General features: G+C 39.6%; 1 protein-coding gene across 2 annotated transcripts; it reads right to left on the bottom strand.

Moving 5' to 3' along the window:
* Window positions 1–548: 548 nt before the first annotated feature.
* LOC132792559 (uncharacterized) lies at window positions 549–11,097 on the bottom strand. 2 transcript variants are annotated; one of them, XM_060801983.1, is made up of 3 exons: window positions 10,059–11,097; window positions 1,203–1,829; window positions 549–1,129 (listed from the first exon to the last, which is right to left on the bottom strand). In XM_060801983.1, the coding sequence occupies exons 1-3, from the start codon at window positions 10,820–10,822 to the stop codon at window positions 919–921; spliced, it is 1,602 nt and encodes a 533-aa protein (XP_060657966.1). In that variant the 5' UTR covers window positions 10,823–11,097; the 3' UTR covers window positions 549–918. The 2 variants fall into 2 exon arrangements, with proteins under 2 accessions (XP_060657966.1, XP_060657967.1); XM_060801984.1 differs by lacking the exon at window positions 10,059–11,097 and adding an exon at window positions 8,498–8,705.
* Window positions 11,098–17,860: the final 6,763 nt, after the last annotated feature.

Here is a 17,860-nt window from a genome sequence, read left to right as displayed (position 1 = left end):
AGCGCAGTGCTGAATATTTTCTTGGTCTTACAGTGATGTCTAAAATAAGCAAGCAGTGCTGAATATTTTCTTGGTCTTACAGTGGTGTCTAAAATAAGCAAGCCATTGAATCCAGTTACTTAAAATCGAGCTAACTATTTATTTATTTATTCTAAAAGAACTGAATAAATTTTTTTAATTTGTTTCAATAATTTATATTTAATAATGAATAGTTCTTTTTGTCGAGACGAGAGTCTAAGTAGCAATGATTCTTCCTATTCTCTGTATTTTTGTTAATACAAGCCTACAGAATTCTCAATAAGTACATAAATAAATTATTGTATATTTAGTAAATACATTACAGACATACTAGACTTTCTCCTTATTGAAAATTTGGCTCCTTTTAATTCTTCGACTTGGTTCTTTTGATGCTATAGAAGTTTTTCATGTTCAATTTTTGACTATATAACAACTAAATCAAAAATCATTCAAGCAACAACCCCTTAAACCCATATCCATAAAGAAAACTATATTGATTTCACATTTAGGCCTCTTAAAGACATTTATTAATTTACGAGTAAATTTGGCATTTGGAATATGATCAACATAAACATAAAACTGAAAAACATCTGCAGTTAAACGCTACACTAAATATTAAATCGTATATCGATATATGTATATAATATGCATTGTATATGTATATTAATAGGATGTAAAGGATATATATATGTATAAATTATGTACACTTAAAATTCGCTAAATAATTTGTACAGTTTTCTTGGATTTCCATATGTTGAAGATACGCATCAAGTTTTGTATATAGTAAAAATCAGTCAAGAGTTGATGGGGGCGGGGAGGCGACAACAACTGTGATCTGGGAGCTGAGAACTGAGAACTGGGAACCAGGTGACAGAATTGAGATTCCTTTGGCAGCACAGTCTAGTCCAGTTCGACCTCCTTGAAGAGCGTTTGGCTTTCGGCCTCTCGTGTGGGCGGCTCCTCGTGATGCAACTCATCGATCTCCAGCTCCTTGAAGGACGTCTGGCTGATGGCTTCGCGTGTGCAGAGCACCGTTAACTGCTCCTCTGCTGGCTGCTCACTGGTGGGCGGCAATGCCACGCCTCCGCCCAACACATGCGACGTGGAAGTGCTGAAGTAGACAGAAGAAAATTAATTGGTTAGTCAAGTGTCAAGTGGCAACAACAATGATGTGGCCAACTTACTTCAGGGAGTAGGTGGAGCGATACAGCGGTGGCGGGGTGTTCATACGAACTGTGGCATAAGCCGCCTGCTGTGGATGCGCACTGGGATGATACACAAAGGCGTATTCGTTCAACGAGGTCAGATACGATGGTGGCGGCGGACGATGCTGGAACTCGGGATACAGATAACTGCCCGGCAACAGGCGATTCGTGCAGTGCGGACTATTGCAGTTCCGACACGTCTCCATGCGCCGGAAGCACGGACAATCGTCGACGTCATCGGGTAAACTCAGTCGCCAAATGGCACCCGAGATGACGAGCAGCGAGACGCCAATGCCAATCATGAGCAGCGCTGCACTCAGATACTGTGTCGAGTGCTCGATCAATCCCGTCGAGCCAAGCACAATTCCGCCCAGTGTGCAGGCCACGCCCCCCAGCGCAAAGATGCCAATGACAAAGGGCAGCGAGGGTCGCGCAAACCATTTCCGAAAGCTGTAGCCGAGTGGCGCTGCACTCAGTTCGCTACTGCCCAGCACGCCGTTGGCTGAAGCCACGCCGGACATGTTGAGATTCACATTGGTGCTGGCCAGATTGGTGGCCACATCGCCGCTGCCTCCAGCGAGTGGTACAGCCACGTCCAAGAGGGTTCTGAAAGAGAGAGGAGGGAAGAGAATGCACGTTAGTTTACACTGTAAGAAATCTTGCTGGGAACAAAGATTAAACATTGGATAACATATAGGGATGACAACTAATACTATATTGCTTGTGGAGAAATGATTTATTAAATATCTTTATTTTGCGGTTAAATATATTACGCTTTAAGAAAAAAAAAGATGTGAGTTCTAGGATAAAACTGAGAAGACAATAATTATAATGGCAACCTTAGGCAGCGAATGAAGAAGCGATAATAATTAATAAGAAATTCTATTATAGCTAGAACATTTCAACTATTCTTAATATGTCAGCTAGCAACGTGAAACTATCAGGAGAGTATACAAAAATAAATTAAGTCTGAGAAATTCTTAAACTGTTATTATTTATTTTGAAATTATATATATAAGCAAATTATATTTTTATGAGTAAAAAGAAACACGAAATCTAAAAAAGATTACCAAGAATGTATCGATTATATTATAAATAAATAAATAAATAGCCTATACAAAAATGAATAATAATGATGTTCTATATACATATTCAAGCTGGCATCATGAAATTTTCAGGATAGCTTGGCAAATAAATATACTAAATAACACGCTTAGTATTTGCACTGAATGTCGTGAAATATTGAAATATATTATCAAAATAAATAAATAAACAATATGCTTGTAAGAAAAATTGAGCTGAGTGAAATAAATTCTATGAAGAATTCAGCTGCCTAAAATCCATAAATTTAATTGAATCTATTATTTTTTGATTTCTTGCGTTCGTCCTCGCTTCTTTGTCTCAATGTCTGATGCACGCGTTAAAGTGTCAGCATTATTCCGAGTTGTTCTCGACTACCTGAAGCTGATGCAGAAGCAGGTAGCAAAGCAAAGTTGTGGAGTCGTGGCTGCTTAGTCTCACATTACATCACAGTGGATGATGATGGCAGAGTTTGAATTGTTTGCCACATGTGGTGCTCCTTTTGCACTTATCCTGCACTCCCTCTCACTCTCTTAGTCTTAGCCTGTCCTTTGTCTGTCTATGATTTAGAACACACACGCACACACACATTTGTTGATAGTAGTTGTTGTTCTTGTTGCTGTCCAGTTGCAGACAGAGAGAGAGCCTGCATAAATTTAGAGAAAATCTTACGGCCTGACACATTGCACCTGCCTGTCTTGTCCCTTGATCCTGTGGCCCCGCCTCGAGACAATACTCCGCGTATCCTGCTGTGCGTGTGCGTGTCCCATTTGATTTTAGAAATAGGCAGCTGTTTCCCATTTGATTTGCTCTTTGCTTTTCTCTTCCCTCTCTGTCGCATTTATTATTATGCCTTATCTTTGTTTTGTATCTTTTCATCTGTTTGAACTGTTGTTAGTTGAGTTTCTTATTTTTTGCTCTGTGTGGCAAACAAAAGGAGACTTGCAACAGGTTTTTATATTGTAGAGTCATAAATCGCATTCGAAAATTGTTTAGTTTTTTTTTTTTAACAACGCACAATATTAAAACTCTATAAAAAACTATGAAACTGCAGAACTTTCAGGTGTGAAAACAAATTTCTGTTACGCCATAAAAAACCAAAAATCTTTCGCATAAATCAATGCGTTGCCCCGCCCCCTTTTTTTGGACTGCCCAAAAAGGAAGCATAAAACCATAAAAAGCCCCAAGAAAGAAACGTTTGAAAACTCTTAAAAAATATCCACATGTAAGCATAGATATTGGGGGAGGGAGGAGGAGTTGGGGATGGGACTGCGGCTAGCGGCAACTTGAGATTTCTGTTTAATTACAAAACAAGGCAACAGCTGCGGGCGAGGTTTGACTTCTGGGTGCAAACTCCCTCAGCTAATTCAAACTTGACAGCGTCACACTCAATTGTCTGCAATTTGTCAACTAACAAAAAAGGAAAAGAAAGAACTCCCCCCTCAGAAAAGTAATTAGAAAAAATGACTGCGAGGGAAATCAATTAAGCAGCGAACAACGCAAAGAAAATACTCTATAAAGAATAGCTCATTTGATATATAATTAAAATTTGTAAATAAACAAAAGAAAGTCGGAAATATGTGCAGCACCTGTTTTGTTATTTTTACTTAAAAGATTTAAGGCGCAACATTAAAACTAATAGTTTAGAGCGGTTTTTAAATTGACTTTTCCCGAGAGGGATATTATTAATATTCATAAAGTGATATGTGTTCACTAAAAATAGTTCTCTTAAATTGCATCAGCTAAATTCCACATAGACACTCGTATTTTCATTGGGTAAATGATAATACCCTGCTGTTAGAGCATCGTAAAATCTGCTAAAATATAGGGGTATTCCCATCGTAAAATATATACAGAACACACACATCGGAATTGTGGTCGTAATTGGGGCGTGCACGGAGCCATCAATTTCAGATATATCAAAGTGTTGCAGCCCTTTTGGTACATTTAATAAAATGTAGGCATAGTTATTAATATTATTTTTAGCCACACATTGCCACACTTATTTATGACATTTCTGTAGATGTCATAAAAATGATTCATACATCAAACTGATGTTCGTTCAACGCACGGAAGACGAGTCATAAATTTTATAGAATAACTCAATCTGTGGACTTCATTAACAATTGGCAACACGTACGCTAGTTATTTTTTATTTTTTACATTTAACATTTTATTACAATGGAGTGCATTTAAGCAGGTTTACGCATCATTATATCAATAGCCATAGGAAGCAGTCTGAGTATCTGAAAGATACTTTATCAAGAGCCAAATTGAGCACAGCAGGAGCTGTGGCTTACAAATCTATATTATTAACCACAGCGCTAATGATCTTGGCTTAGAATTTGTATCATTTGTTAGCGAGCATCGCAGTAGCATCCACAAGATACAATGCTACAAAAAGATACTTAGATACATATTTGTTTGGCCTCGCGGGCAAAGGCAAAGCTGAAGGCGTCTTCTGGTACTTTGATTTCAATGCCTTTGACAGTGCCACCATTTTTAATGACACCCAACACACAAATACACACTCACACACACACAGCTAATTTATGAGCTTTTGTAGTGTGCAACATTTATTGTTATTCGAAAATGTTTCGTTGCACTCGCGCAGCTCGTAAACATTTCTCGCCTCGGTTTCAGTTTCGGCTCTTAAGCTCAATCAGCGCGCATTGAAATTGAAATGGGGCAAGCATCGGGACAGCACACACATCTCACATCAACACACACGCACACTCACAGACACATCACAATTTTCTCGCGTTTCCAACGTGCAACATGGGGCAGGCAGCGAGCGCGACAGTTGTTGCACCATAAACATAAAATAACTATAAAAGTGCAGAGCTACTTTCTGCTCGATAGCCTTTCTTTCAATTGACACACAAAAAGCTGTTATCGATAGTAGCGCTGCCTTCACTGAGACTATCGATAGACTTTAATGGAGGCAGTAAAATGCAGAAATTGCCTAGAGGTTGTCATAAGTTTTGAGCTGAAGAAGCTATAAAAGAAGAAGTATTGTAAAAGATGTATGGAGAGTCTATGAAGAGCAGCGCTGGCTTCACTAAGACTATCGATAGTATTTGGATGCAATGATATCCATATAGAGACATAATCGATAGTAAAAGTTTGAGATGTAAAAACATTCTTACCCAATGCAAATACTAGGAATGAGTAAGTGTTTTCAATATAACATTATAACTAATTTCTTAGAGGTTTGGCCAATTTTCTGCTGAATGCGCAACAACCCCTTTTAATTTAATTACATAGGGTATTACATTGGCTAGATGTTATTACGTTGCATACAACACAATCTCGGGCTCGACTTCCGTTGCAATTTAGCGGCCCATTGTCTGGCCGTAATAGACTAGACTTTCTTTGCCGTGTCATTAGCCATTAACCACAAGGCAGAAAGAGAGGTAGATAGCGAGCAAGTGGAGAGAAGACATTAAGCCACTTGCTGACCCAGTTATAGGGCCACTCACTGCCTCACTGTGACTGAGCAACAGTTTGCTGTCATTAGGCATAATTACTTCCCTAATAGCATTAACTTCGTCTTCTTCAGCTCATTTTTTTTTTTTGGCATTCATTTACATTGCGCATGCGTAACGCGGAGAGTTTGACCAATTCTCCCGAGTGGAGACTTCTTTAGCTGAGAGCTGAGAACAGCTGCGCATGTCTCTTAAGGCATAATTAAGTACGCCATTAGAGCGCAAATTGTTTGTCTACGTGCCGGAGACAATAGAACCCTAATTGGGTGCCAAAAAAACCAAAAGAAAAAGACGAAAAGAATCGAGAAAAACTTAGGTAGGAAGTGCGTAAAGGGAAATGGGAATAAAGGGAAGCGACTTGTATGTATGTATGTAAATGCACTTAAAGTACTTAAAATAGTTTTCATTTGAAATTAGCCGCCTTTACATTCGAGGCGTGGCTGCAGCTTTCTAGCCAAACATAATAATATGATTAAAAGTGAATTAGAATTATTCAAAATTATTTTCCCCATCAATTTGGTTTAGGTCGTCTTCGTCTTCGTCTTCGTGCTGCAAGCTCGAAATGGTTCTTAAATTGTAACGCCTAAGCCGCTTAGGCCATAAATTGCCCCTATACACAGCTCTTGCTATTGTTTACAGCTTAACTGGGCCTACGGCTTCGGACGAAGCACGGGTCCAAGCGTTTGCTCCGTTTGTGTGTTATGTGGAGCTACTGTTTCCACTTCGCGACGAGTCTTAAAAAAAAGAAAAATGATGATGAGCCTGAGATGCCGCCTAAGCTGCCATCGTTGACCGGCGGCCTATCATTAAACCAAGCTGAGGCTCAAGTCGCATTCTGACGGCCCTCGGCTCGCTCGCTTTTCTTTTCGGGGTAGACCCGAAGCTTCTCCAACTCTCGTTGTATTCCCAATTCTCCTGCTCTTTTGTGGCGGGCCTTTTGTTAATGAATGCCCCCACATTAAGCTGCACTTAAGTTACTTAAGAGTCTCAGTCGTAACTGTACTACAACTAATGGATTTTTCTGCGTTTGATACTAGGCAGAGATACCTTAGAGTTTAAGCCGCTGTAACGGTAAACAGTAGTGTTGTAAAGTCAACAATAAATGTTTTCAAGGCCTAGGGTTTAAAGGTGTCAAAAGTGCATTTAGTTATGGAGCTAATTATCAGTAATTATTGCAAAAGGTTAAACCGTTTGACTGTAAACCATTTAACTGTAATTAATAGTGTTGCAAAATGGTAAAGGCTCTTTAACTGTGACTGACAGAGTTGCAAAATGTTGTAAATCAAATTGATAATTTAAAATGTAGTATATTAAAGCCAATATGAAATTGTAATCTATTTACATTAAATTTCAACTTTGACTGACAACTTCTCAAAGGTTAACCCGGAAAAAGAGAAAAAGCAAAAAGGTACAGCACTTGACAACCCCTAAGCTGAACACTTAAGAATTATTACTAGTAATATGCACTCAACTGGATTCAAATTTTAGCTTTCGCCTGTATTGAGCTGATAAAAAGTGCCAAAAAACCAAATTCAATTTTGTTCTAAAATCAAGCGAGACTTCCACAAGGGTAGTTGCTACGACTCAAAGGGGGAGGGTGGCGACTGGGGCAGGATTGTGGACAACATTTGGATTTTGGGGTTGCTGACAAAAATGTTGAGATGAAGGTAACAGGCACACACACACATACACACAGCATTTATTATCAATAAACGCCAAAGGGGCGAATTTTTAGAAAATCATCTTGAGGATTTCAAACAACAAAATTAATGAGTATTTTATGGGTTGATGAGTTTAGAGCAGTGTGTGGCAGAGATTAGAAGGGATATATGATATACGATATGCAAGTGCTCAATTGAGGAGGAACTCTCATCAGGACATGCCGCAAGGACTTGTGCGCTTGAGCTGGATATTTAAGTGCTTCGAGTAGAGGACGAGTCGAAGGCAAATAACCACAAGACTGAAACCCAAAACTGTCTATGGTTTCGACTTCCTCTCTCTCCCTCTGTCATCCGTCGATGTGTCTGTCTCGCTCTGCTGGGTGTCAAATGACAGTGCTAAGCATGTCTTGAGGTGAGTTCAAGGAACCAAACTGAATTTCGTGTCTTGGCTATAAAATTGAAACGAACTCTACGTAGACCCAATTGTCAGATGCACTCGAGCGTTACAAAGTATCGATTTTATGTGCACAACAAATATACACACACACGAAACTATTGAAGTCTCTTTTGATTTGTTTAGGCATTTCTGAAGTTTACTTTCAGCGTTTTTCCATTGAATTCTGTTTCGATTTGAGCTTGTTTCATATTTTCGAAATTTGAAATTGATATTTTGTGACATGGCAACAGTCGAACAATAAACAAACAAACAAACAACCAACAATAACAACAAACAGCAAACATTGCCTTCAATTAACCTCCAACTCAGACTTATTTCCATCTTATCAAACACTTTTCACTTTGACAGCAAATATTTATGACTGCGAGCCTGCGTTCGTGTCATAATAACTTTACATTCTTAATGATCTTTGGGGTTCTCTCCCGCAGAGAAAGTATTACACCCAACTTATCAGCCTCAGTAGACAGCTCTTTAGTCCACTAATTGCACTGTCCATCAATTCGAGCTCTCAAGTCAATTTATCCATTTCTTTTTGATCTTTGGTTTGATTGGATCAAATGGATTTTATTTTTATGATGGGGAGATTACCTTGATCCATTGCTGAGGTGTCGATCAAAAGTTTCGTAAAATTGCGTAACTAACAACATTAATATCTCATCTGCTTCCGTTTTGCTTTTCGCTTTTTTTTCAGATTACAACAATACACAACACTCCATTAATCACTTTGATATACTATTTTAATTAATATTTTTACAGTTTCTGTTTCTGTTGCTTTTTGTTTGGAATTTTTAGTTAAAAATTCCCTTAAAATAACTCGGAAAATAAACTATGACAATTAATCAAAGGCACTTTTGGGCCATGTCTCGTGTTCTTGTCTGTCGGCCTGACAAAATTTATGCGCCACTATTAATTTTTATGCTTCTAGCACGAAGTTCCGAGAATTGATGAGTCTACCATGGGGTGGAGTAAACTGCGAGATACCTTATGACAGTTTTTCGTAGGGTGTTTGAATGAATATCTAATTAAGTTATGAATGTATAAACTTAAAACTTCAAAGTTATTACAATTGCATTGCCGCTATTTGGATGAAAAACGTGTAAAGCTATCATATTTATGTTGATATTAGATGAAGAGTATCGATAAGTTTCTAAACATCGATATCAATCAATCGATAGATGCAAACGTATAACTTTCTGCGTTTTTATATTCTTCTTTTGCTTGTAGAAATTGAATTTTCTATAACAGCAATTTTTAATAATCTTATCGATAGTTATCGATAACATAAAAATGCATGTAAAGTTGATAAACTTAGCTTTCCTACACACATCCGCTCTATTTAAACAATATACCCGACTGCTGCTGGATTACAGGGTATTTTATGTATGCCTACTCTACTACACAGCTTTGCGATAATCGCCGAGGCCGTACATGTGACATGTTAAACAGCAGCAACTTCCCTCCTGCGAACGTTCCCTCCTCCCCCCTTTCCCTCAACCACAGCACGCGGTTCTGCAGTAAAGCCGTCAAGTACAAGAGAGTCTGGGGCGTATCTTTTTAGCTTTATGGAATTCTTCTGGCGTGCATATCAATGTCAGTTAATCTGCCCAATAAGGCATGAATTGCCCTCCATGGTGTGGTTGCTGTTGTTGTAGGGGAAGTCTAGAGATTGAGAGAGACGAAGTGGCTGCCCTTGTATGTGTCTCGAGAGGCAACAAATCTGTGCTCCAGTTTTTTTTTTAAGTAGTACGGGGGCAATGGGGATTGGAGCACACTGCGATGTTGCTGCTGCTCTTGCTGTTGTGCGTGACATGATTTTTGTTGAATGATAAAGTTTTATTTCTTGAACAGAAGCCAAACGAAAAGTAGAAGCAGAAGCTGAAGCCTCATTCCGCCCGGGAGCATGCCAATTATAATTTTAAATGCGTCTGTCAAAACTTTCGGTTTCAAGCAGCCGCCACAGCCACAGCTACTGCTGCCTGTTGACCAGGCCAGACAGTGGCCATTTTTTTCGTTGTTGTTTTGGCTTTAATGGCCACTTCCTGAACAGCGGCGCGATTTGTGTGGCAGCCTCAATGGCCCCAAGGGCAAAACAGCAGCAAGACGCTTTAGCGTCATCTTTATGTCTGTTTTATGGCACTTTTAAGTTTACCTGCGCAGATGATGATGATGTGGATGCTGGTGAGGATGGCCCATGCCCATGGGACGTTGCTGATAGTACTGATGATATTGCAAATAGTTGGCTGCAGCCGCGTCTGCATTTGATGCACTCAGGAATGGCGATGCGGCTGCTGCGTTTGCTGCTGCTGCTGCCGCTGCTTGATGATGATCCAAAAAGATGGCCGTATATTGTGGCGGATAGCTGCCAACAGGTGGCGCCACCACAGTTGTTGTTGCTGTTGTGGCGCCAGCGCCAGCAACGACGGCAACATTGTTGCTGCATTTACTTTTGCTCTTGTGCAACTTGCGGCGCGTGCGCTTGCTCTGACGCGAATCACTGCGAGAGCAGGCGCTCGTGTTGAGTGCAGCTGCCACAGATTGTGTTGCAGGTGGAGCTGGACTGTTGTTGCTGGTTGTAAACTGCAGCTCGCTGTAGATGCTTGACTCGAGCATGTTGCTTTCGGATGTGGTGCGATTCAATATGAATTGGTCGAATTCGTTATCCTCCTCGGTGGCAGCTCCGGCTCCAGCATGTTGCAGTTGCTGCTCGAGCAGCGCCGTGCACTCCGCGGGCATTTCCTCGTGGGCAACGTCATTGCGACTCCGATTAAGGCTGTTGCTGCTTTGGCTGCCGCTAATCACAATTTCCGGTATGACAAATGCTGCGCTCGGCGGCTGCAGTTTCCTCTGCTCGCCGCTCATAGCACCCAGCATGGTGCCGTTCTCAAACACAATTGTAGGCGTGGCTGGCATCATCACTGAAATCACTTTATTTTCTTTTTGCTGTAATCACTTTAACACAATTTTGTGGTTGTCCCTAACTGCTTGAGTTGGCCAAGAGCTTAATTCATTTTGTTGCACTAAAAAAACTTGTTATAGATTTATTTACTGCGACTTTCGCCTGTACGCGCCAAAAAATTTTTACGCACACGAGTTTTGCAGCATTCAGCAATTTTCCACAATACGTTTTGCGATGCTGCGTTGCCGTCGTGATATGAACCTTCTCGGTGCGCGTACCGCCAAAAACTGATTTGTATTGTTGATGCGTTTGTTGTTTACGGCTTCTGGTTTTTCAACTTCAAATGCGCTCTCTCCTGCGAGTCGCTCTCTCGCTCAGTTTTGGCTTCGTGACGACGTCGACGTTGCTAATGTGTTTCGGCGCAAAAACAACCACCAGCAGCAACACAGTAAGTTGAACTTCGTGCGCTGCATCTCATTGACGTCGCGACGTCACTCTTGCTGCTGCACTACGACGAGCAGCCCAAAACAACATGCACACCAACGCACACACACTCGCACGCACAAACACCAGCGCAGAAAAAGAAACTCCCTCGCGCTCACTCACGTTTAAAGATGTCCGACGAGTTTTTGGCTTCAACTCTCCTTCTCACTCTCTCTCTCTCTCGCTTCAATCTTTCTCTCTGTTTTTAATGTTTGTTGGTTGTTTACATCGTGCTCTCTGAATGGCTGCCAGCCAGGAGCGGAACAACCACTTGGGCCCTGCGCATGCTATGTCCATGTTCTAATCATGCCGCTCCTGCGCTCAATTTTTCACACTTTTACTAAAAGAACATCACGAGCGGCTTTCCGTAGCGCCCCTGGTTGGGCCCGCATCTGATGCGTATCTGCCGCTCCCTCTCCTCCTCCTGTACTCTCTTTCGGCCAGAAACCAAAAGAAGAGAAATACAAATGAAGCCAAACAAGAACTGTGGCCAGGAAGGGACAGCACAGCTCAGCACTCGAAACTCAAACACCACAAAATCCCAGTATGCAACAGAAATCTATCTACAAGATACACTCACATACACACATACACGCACTCACACACTTACTCAAAGTTGTGTTGTGTGTTGAATGCCTCATCATTTTTTGGCGAGGGTGAAATATTGTTATTGTGCTGCAGGACAGTTTCAATGAAATCTTCCCTTTGGACCTCATCTCTCTCCATTTAATAATATGAAATAATTTCTAGTCTTTTTTCTTTTACGTATTCTCTTCTATGCTTCAGTTTATTTGCAGTTGCCTTTTGAGGAATTTAATTAAAATGCAGCATTTGTGAAAGGAAAACAACAACAGAAAATAAAGATAGAAACAAAAAAAAATATATAAATAAAAAAATTGGAATTTACTCTTTAGATGGTGGCTCTTCAATTCTGGCCTTAACTTGTGAATTGTAAGCGCTTTCTGCTGCAATTCAAGTGCCACTCCAGAAAAGCGACGAATGCAAATATTTGCCATTATTTTTAGTACTTCAGCAGCCCCAAAAGGGGGACGAAGGAAGAAGGGATGACAGACAAACAGAGCTAAAACTTTGAAATGTTGACACAAGACGCATCCTCAGCTCAGAGATGTAAGCTTATTAGCCTAATGGCTATTAGCCTAATAACACTTGTATCGGGCCACTCGGCCAAATTAGCGCCACTCAAAGAAGAATGAGGACCTGCGACTTGAGGCCAAGAGAAATTGTTGAGAGTCAGTCGGAAAGTCACGGTGACTGCACATTTTAGACAATTACCAATCTGTTCAGACACGCATATCGTTGCCATATAATTTCAACCTTTTTCTTATCATTCTGCAGTCTTTATTTTTGTATTTTTCTTCTTTTTTTTTGGCAATTGGCCCGCAGACAAAATGTGGCTTAATCATAAGATACAGCGCTCTTGAGCAAATTAGGCGCGACTTCAAAATGCCAGGGCAACTAAGTCGCTGTGTTTTGGGACCTGACCCATACTCTTTTAATACCCTGTAGGTTAAGGTTAAGGGGTATGCTGAAGCAGAGTAAGAGTTCTTGCATAGTGAAGAAGATACAGTTATAAGATACTACTGCTAGATACTTATAATAGCTAAAATTATATATTATATAAATTCAGAGATTACCCAAAATACATTTATCTATTATTCACACTTTTCTGTACATTTTCATACAGGGCACTTTCAAGTCGAGCAACATCAATTGGATCATTTTTATTTTATTTAAAATTGTTTTTTTCTGTGTTGTCTGCATGTTATGTTCTGTTTTTTGTTTTCTTCTTGTTTTGCTGTCTTTTTTTTTGGACAAGCACGCGCTCAGCTCATAATTACCAATTAGATGCTTTTCAATTTTTCGCTGCGGCCAGCGCTCAACACGTCTTGGCCATGGCCAAGTTGATGGATGGTTAGCTGTGCTTCGTTGGTCGGTTGGTTGTTTGGTTGTTTGGTTGTTTGGTTGGATCGAGTCCTCAACTGGCGTTGCATGTTGTAGTAGTTAAGTTGCTGTCTCATGGCTTTTGTATTTCAGTTTTTCTGTGTTTTTTTTTTTGTGGTCACGTTGCATGCAACACTTGGGGTCCTACGATGTACCTGCCTGTTTCAGACTGTGGCTGCCACATGAGTCGGCATTTGTGCTTATCAAATTACGTAGGGTCGAGTAGAAAAACCAAAAAAACCACAAACATTTCACTTTGATGGCGGAAATTTGAGGCTAGCTTATCGTCGACAGTCAGACTTGTTTTTAATTTCAAAACTTGTTATCAAATGTTCTACAGTTTCCGGATAACAACAAATGTGTACAAATGTTTCCGCTATTGTCAAAAGCCAAAACCGAAAAAGGAACGTAAAAAAAAAAAAATTGTCAGCTATTTGCATTTGATTAATGCAGTTCGAAATTCGAATTCCGATTTTGAAATGGAAATTAATGCAAATCTGTTTCGAGAGAAGAAGAAGAAGAAACAAACTGAATGGTTTGTAATTGGCACAAATTGTATTATTAGCAGCTTGATTAACTAGTTGGCAAGACGAGTAGCTGTGCCATTAGCATGGCATTTAGCTAAAGCAAACAAAAGATACTCGCGTATCACAAAGATACTTAAGTGCAGCGACAGCTCAAATAACTCACTCGCAGTCAGCCTGAACATCTATTGTTTGATTAGTCCAGCTCTCTCATCATTGAAATGGTCAATATTCATTTGGCTCATCAAGTAGAATCCGGCCAACTGAATATCTATCTATCTGTATTTCTATCTATCTATCTATGCATCTATATTTAGCAGCATGTCAAAGAGTTAGCGCGTCAATTTGTTTATTTTGTTGCCATTTGTTTGTTTACTGCTGCGAGACATAACATCATTCTGACACACACATATGTATTTGTGTGTGTGTGTGTTGTAAAAGGGCCACTCTAGCCTAAAATAACAATAGCAACAACAACAGCAAGTTATGTACATTTTTATGATGCTGCTAAAAAATGTTGAAAACTTTTCTGAACCTTTTGATCTTGCACAGTTTTGTCGTCGTCGTATCTGTTAGATCGTTTCAACAAAATGAACACAACAAAACAACAACACACAAACACCCCGCCCCCAGGTTTTCGAGTCTACCTTCAGGTACTCCCCCACTTCCACTGCATTAGCATTAAATTGATTTTTCATTAGTTTGTGCCGGGCAAACGGCTAGTACCGGACTCTCAGCTCCAAAGCTAGACATCTTCTGAGCTGTATCTGTATCGGTATCTGAATCGGTATCTGTATCTTTAGGATTGCTAGTCATAAAAAACGACAAGCTCTCTGTTTGATTTTTGTGGAGCTCTGAGCGCTGAACTTGAGCCACACTGTGCACAGCGTGTGCTGAAAACGCCATTAATAATATTGAGGGGAATTATTTCTGCTTAACGAGAAATTCCTATTAGTTCATAATACATACGTGTTTATGTATTTGCGTGTGTGTGTGAGTGTGGGTTACATACGTTATTACATATTAGATTAGGCTATATTGATTATAAGGCAATGCCTTAATGAACTTGTTTTTTCAAGAGCTCTTCAAGCGAGGGCAAGGTCAAATGTAATGGATTAAAAGTTTTGTTGAGGCGTGGTCAATACTTTTCTTTTGTGGATCAATATTTATGTGTATCTCATGGATAGTTTGCACATGTGGCTGATTGATTAATTAGCTGCTACAATTACGTTAATTTGAACAGCGATGCGAAGATCAAACAGCAGCATTCTTTGCCAAATTACCATTCAGCTGAAAAGTAGCCCCGAAAATCTTTACAAAAATATTTAATTATTTTCGATTGATTCTGACGAAATACACACGCTTTGTATAAGCACAAATACTTAGTGGGAAATTGAAGTGGAAAAGTACTTAGTGAAAAGTTCAGGGGCAATTGCTAACATGCAGACTGACAAAAGCTACGTGCTATAAAGTTGAGAATTAAGAGTAATTGGTGAAATATTTTAGGTGGAATTTAAGATACTTTCACTTCAAGCAAATTTAAGAAATATGATTTTATTCAAGTCGAAAATTTAATTATTATTTAAGTTTTGATATATCAGCATTGAATATCTGTAGTTTTTAAGATGGTTTAATTTTAAGGTGGACTTTATATTATATTATATTATAATTTTAAAATTTATTCGTTATGCATTTTAATAAAAATATATTTCTAAATTATGCATTTTACTAAAATGAAAAAAGACTAAAAATTCCATTATATTAACGCTTTCTTTAAACACGATTATCTCGTTTTTGAGTCCCAATTGTTTTGCAAGATATCTTCTATTTTTGTTTTCTTTTATTTTTTTTGTTGTAGTTTAGTCTACTTTTTTTTACTGCATTTTGGCCTAAACAAAGAGTCGTATAATTTTAGCGTATTTAAAAATTAAAAATGAAATAACTTTTGCAATTTCTGAACTTTCTTATGCATATTCAATGAAAGACTGTAAGCAAATAATATCGAGTTTAAAAATTCCACAGTACTAGCTAAATTCTTACTATGTGATTATTAATCTTCTGTGTTGTAATCTCTTTGCTCTACACATAAAAGTAAAGCCTTATCCAGTTGATAGTTATCGAAATCTTAAGCCATATTAGAGATTACATTGCGTTAAAGATCTTTGAAATAGTTAGGTAAACTGTTGCTTTGTCATGTCTGCTCTATACTAACTGCATTCTTTCAGCACTCACTGTGCCCGACACGTAACACGTAGTACAGTGCTCGTCAAATGACAATTGATAATGTGCAAGTTTATGCTTGCAAACCAACGAATTCGAGATACTCGATTGTGAGTTGCAGATACTTTTGAGCAGACTGTTGGCAATTTGTCATGCTACTTTACAGTGCAGTACAGTAATGTCGTCGTTTGTGTAAACAGACGCCGCCCGCCGACGCCTTTTGTTTGCCGGGGCCGTACAAATTGAATTTACCTTGACTGAGGATGCCGAGGATGCAAGCGGGTGGCCAAAGACCAGACACGACATGACCATAGCTAACGGGGCTTGGCAAATAATTTGCGACAACTCCGAGTCACGGAAGGAAGAAGGAACACCCATGGCTGGCTAGCTGGCTGGCCGGGCAGGATGTTTAGTAAGGACATTGACAGCATTGGGTTACAGCTAAATTGCATCGGAAGTGTCAACAAAAAAGTCATCTGCAAATTTGCAGCTGACAAATGCCAAGCCAAGAAAAAATTGGCTGCATTTTTGCATGCAAATTTTGTACCCAAAAAGAACGCAAAGATCACAGCTGTTTTGCACTCTCTCTCTTTCCTCTGGGACTCAAATTTCATTGCAGCTGGTTTTGGTTTATGTGAAATGTGAAATATTCGTTTGGTTTTTATCAGCTGCTTCGCATTATTGTTGGATTGATTCGCTTCGTCTCACACGCGTTCGGCACGCGTTTCCTTCCGCCTTCCGCCTTCGACCGGAACTGCAACTGAATTTCCGAAATTCCCCTTTCGAATGTTAGGTTTCAGTTTCATTTCACTGCACGCATTTGTTTAGCCTAATTGAAGTGTGTAAATGATTAAATGCTCTGCTTAGTACAACCGCATGGTAAATGTCAGGAAGTTGAAGGTTTCCAAATTTGTTTTCGTTTTCGAAAATATTTGGAGTGCATTTGCAACTCGGGGGACCTGCCCTCGATTCAATTCCCCAAGTGCCTTGGTCCATAATTTGAATGACAAATCCGGCACGCCCCGCATTTCTCTAGGCCCTTTCTTTTCGCTCCCTTATCAAAGGCTTGGCATCAAAGGTTTGGCTCATTAGTTAGAGCCAAGCAAAGGTGAACGGTGTGAAAAGGATCTCGCTCTCAAACAAAAGGATCTGTTGGACAAAGGAAACTACAGAGACAGCGAGAGAAAGAGAAGAAGAGAGAGAGAGAGTGGCTAGGGGAAGCACACAATATGTATTATCATTATCATAATTTGGTGAACGGCTCGAAAAGATGTTCATATCAAGTAGAATGAGAATGAACCACAAGAGATCGCATCAGCGCCAGCCTTTGAGTGCAGCACAAAAATGCTGGCAAGATAAAAGTTGATATTCTCGTATAAATGAAAAAACATCTGCTGCCAAACATTTCTTGCCCCGACAGAGACGAGGAGTCGATGTGTAGATGTATGGATGTGGATGAAGATGAAGACCGAAAAAGAGAAGGAGGAGGAACATCAACAAAATGTGTGGCATAAAATGCACCAAACTGAAATTGTACACGCCTGATTTAGCGGCATGGCAACTGTTTACACAGGCAACAAGATGAAGGCACCCAAAAACTGGACCCGATTCGTGGCAGACCCAGCAGCAAAAATGCTGAGGAATCGTCAGCTGAACAATGCATGCTCATCTTGCTATGAAAGGGATTCTTGTTACAATGCAACTAATTACAAACTGAGTTGAAATACTGTTTTCAAATGCTTGCTTCATACATGAAAAAATCATTTGCCTATTCAGTCACTTTATTGAAAATAAAAAGAAAAGTTAATTAAACATTTAAGCATTCAAATTTTGTATATATTTTTTGTTGAAATATTAAGAATTCAG

Source organism: Drosophila nasuta, chromosome 3 (assembly GCF_023558535.2).
Source record: "Drosophila nasuta strain 15112-1781.00 chromosome 3, ASM2355853v1, whole genome shotgun sequence".
Classification (NCBI taxonomy): Eukaryota; Metazoa; Arthropoda; class Insecta; order Diptera; family Drosophilidae; genus Drosophila; species Drosophila nasuta.
This window is presented reverse-complemented; position numbering and strand designations above follow the sequence as displayed.